General features: G+C 49.2%; 1 protein-coding gene across 1 annotated transcript in view; it reads left to right on the forward strand.

Annotated features, from left to right (window-relative positions):
• Mocos (molybdenum cofactor sulfurase) overlaps positions 1–3732 on the forward strand; it is a 48355-nt gene that overhangs the window by 12974 nt on the left and 31649 nt on the right. Inside the window, exon 4 of the mRNA XM_031365150.1 lies at positions 368–1009. Coding sequence (XP_031221010.1) covers positions 368–1009 — 642 coding nt within the window. The remainder of the gene's footprint in view (positions 1–367; positions 1010–3732) is intronic.

Raw genomic sequence — 3732 nt, forward strand, 5'->3', positions numbered from 1 at the left:
TGAATTTATAATCTCCTTCCTGCATTTTGTGTACCATTGTGTAATACTAAGGACTGAATCCAGGGCTCTTGTGTTCTAGGCATATTTCAGCCTCAATCCTATGTCATAGATTTCTATTGTGTCCGAGCAGAAATGGGACTCCAACGGCAAGAAGTTTACATCCTTCTCAAGAATTCAAGGTTACCCTTAGCTAAATAGAATGTTCAAGGCTGGTCTGCATATATGACTTGCTCTGCCCTGCCCTTTATACAACAGTGGTGGAGCAGTCCTGGAACATAGAGATGCCCTGCTGAGTAGACCTAAAACAACTTGGAAGCCTGCTCCACAAAGCTGGGAGCCTGCTTGTGACACTGTTTCTTCTTTCCAGGATCCTGACTCACTTTCACACCACCCCAGAGGACTACAGCGTGATCTTCACAGCTGGGAGCACAGCTGCTCTCAGGCTAGTGGCAGAGGCGTTCCCGTGGGTGTCCAGGGCCCCAGAGAACAGCGGGAGTCACTTCTGTTACCTCACGGACAACCACACCTCTGTGGTGGGAATGAGGAAGGTGGCGGCAGCCATGAACGTCACATCTATCCCGGTCAAGCCGGAGGACATGTGGTCAGCGGAGGGAAGGGGCCCTGGAGCCTGTGATCCCGACTGTCAGCTTCCGCACCTCTTCTGTTACCCGGCTCAGAGTAACTTTTCAGGCACCAGATACCCGCTGTCATGGATAGAGGAGGTCAAGTCTGGGCGGAGGAGCCCTGTGCGTGCACCTGGGAAGTGGTTTGTGCTGCTCGATGCAGCCTCCTATGTCAGCACTTCCCCCTTGGATCTCACAGCTCACCGGGCTGACTTCGTTCCCATCTCCTTCTATAAGATCTTTGGGCTTCCCACAGGCCTGGGTGCTCTGCTAGTCAGTAAGCACGTGGCTCCTCTCTTGAGGAAAAGCTACTTCGGAGGAGGGACTGCAGCTGCCTACCTTGCAGGAGAGGACTTTTACATCCCAAGGCCATCGGTGGCAGAAAGGTAACCTTGCCACGGGGTGTCCTGCGCCCTTCACTAAGGCAGGGCTGGCATGTATGACCTATACGACTGTGTAAGCGGAACCCAGCACTGGAACATGTTAAGGGAATTTGGTGTCATCAGTAGGACAGTCTGGGGTGGGGGCTCAGATCCGGGAGGCAGAGATCAGTCGGAATGTGCCATGGGTGGCGCTGTGAACTCTCGGCCCTGTGTGTAGCTTCTTTACTGAGGTAGAGAAATGGATGGGCAGATAAGAGCTGCAAGGGGGAGGAGCCCGCAGGAAAGAAACAGTGCCAGGCTTTGGCCTCAGAGCACTGGGGAGAAATGACGGGCGCTCAACAGTCATCCTAAAAGATGCTACTCTGAACACGCGAGCACACAGCTCACGACAAACTCAATTTCCCAGTGAGTGAACTCTGCTTGGCTCCTCAGCAAGAATTAACCAAACCCAAAGCCCTAAACCTGAGGAGCAGTGTTGGTGGCAACCTCTGTGAGTCAGGCTAAGAGTGGTTACCAAAAATCTAGGGCAGGCTGCCACTTGCCTTCCAGATTGGGGGCAATCTCAAGCTTCGTGGTAGGCTGTGTAGCTCTTGCTGTGGGCCTTCCTGATGGGGAAGGTGGGACCCAGAATGTCGAATGTGTGTCCGGTCCAAATGGCCACTGACTGGGGAGGACTGTGTGGGGTTGGGCTAGGGATCTAGTTTACCTACGTGATACTTTAGAAGGCCTGAGGGGAAGGTGGCTCACTTTCACACTCCACGCACAGCATCCAGGTGCAGATTCAGGGTCCCACTCTTATGGTAAAGTCAGTGTTAGTTAGCTCGTTATTAGGCCACAGGGATATGGTAGTTCCCCACACAGCAGCTGTCGGTACATATGCCTTAACCTCTGAACTTTATGCTCTTTTATATAAATAAATGCACATCAGAACATGTTAGGAGGTGGTTGGAAGAACCTTCCATTTAGGACTTCTCTGTAGGGAATGAGCTAATAGGGGTTGTGAGCCTGTGTTGGTATCACACTCTCCTCCTAGCCTTTGGGAGGTGGAGGCAGGAGGATTTCAGTTCAAGGTCATCCAGCTATAGGAGACCCTGTCTCAAAAATACAAAAACAAAATAAAACCACCCTCCAAAAACAAGAAAGCAGGCTAACAAGCTCCCCTTAGCCCTCAACTAGGAATGCTAATGTGAAATCTTTCAAACCCAAGTGTAGCAGTTCATTATTGAGAATAACTGAGAAAAAAAATAGAGATTGTAATATAATGTGTCTTCATTACTCTTCTGTTGTTGCAAACAGATACCATAGCCAAGGTGGTTTCTAGAAGAAATCACTTAGCTGGGGTCTTGCTTGCAGTTTCAGAGGGTCAGTTCACGATCATCATGGCAGGACGCACGGCAGCAGGCAAGCAGACATGGCACTGGAGCACTAGACAAGGGTTTATCCACAAACATCCAGCAGAAAGAAAGTGAGACTGGGCCTGACTTTTAACCTCTAAGCCCACCCCTAGTGACACACCCTCTCCAACGAGGCCACACCTCCTAATCCTTTCTAAAGAGTTCTTCTCCCTGGGGACCAAGCATTCAAACATATTAACTATGCGGGAGGGGAGGTGGGGGGGAGGGGGGATGGGGGGAGGGTGGGGTACTCATCCAAATCACCACACAATATAAATAAATAAATAAACAACAACAGGACAAAGACACAGCATGATTAAATCTGGCTATCTGGCTGACTAGGGAACCTGCAGGCCTGGAGAAATGGCACAGCTCTAGAGGGCTGGGTCCTGGGGGGCTGGCTGGATCAGAGCACATTCCTTTGGCTCTGATGAAATCTTTATGGCTAGAGTGTACTAGATGCCCAGAGAGAAGCGCGTATTACTTGACTTTTTAAGCCCATCTTCTCCACAAGCCCTAGGCTAGAACTGGGAATGAAAAGCTCAATACACAGGCATGAATATTGTAGAAATTATTTACACCGCCTTAGGTCATTTAGTTCCCAGATTTTTAAAAAAAATACACAGCCTTTTTATTTTCAGGAAGCCTTAAGCAGCACAAGAGCTTGGCAGACATCTATGCTCTATGCTATTAGAATCTACTTTGCTATTGATAACCCCGAGTTATTACTGCTTACGATGCTTCATCTGAGCTGCTCTCAATTCCAATTGGCCAGCCCTCAGGGTAACAGTCTTTTCATTCTTTTGACTCCTAACTCAAGGCCTCTTCTTCTTCTTCCTCTTCCTCCTCCTCCTCCTCCCCCTCTTCCTCCTCCTCCTCCCCCTCTTCCTCCTCCTCCTCCTTCTCTTCCTCCTCCTCCTTCTTCTTCCTCCTGCACTTTCCTCTTCCTTGTGGTCCCTCTCTGACCCTCAAGCCCAGGAAACCTCAACCCCATCTATGTCTCTTCTGTCCCGCTATTGGCTGTTGGCATTTTTATTTGCCAATCAGAAATAACTTGGGGCCAAGCTGTACATTTGTCTCCCATTTGTCTCTTATCTCTGGGACAACTAGGCCTTGGGGGCCCCACACTTAGCATTACAACAGATAGCATAAAGGGTGACCGAACTACATCTTCAGCTGTTGCCTGTCTCACTTCATCTGGATGTCTGTGAAAGTCCCCATGGGGCAACCTTGGAGGTTGTCCTTCCCCAGGGGTTACTTTTCTTTTCTTTTCTTTTCTTTTTCTTTTTCTTTTTCTTTTTCTTTTTCTTTTTCTTTTTTTTTTTTGAGACT

Source organism: Mastomys coucha, unplaced genomic scaffold (assembly GCF_008632895.1).
Source record: "Mastomys coucha isolate ucsf_1 unplaced genomic scaffold, UCSF_Mcou_1 pScaffold13, whole genome shotgun sequence".
Classification (NCBI taxonomy): domain Eukaryota; kingdom Metazoa; phylum Chordata; class Mammalia; order Rodentia; family Muridae; genus Mastomys; species Mastomys coucha.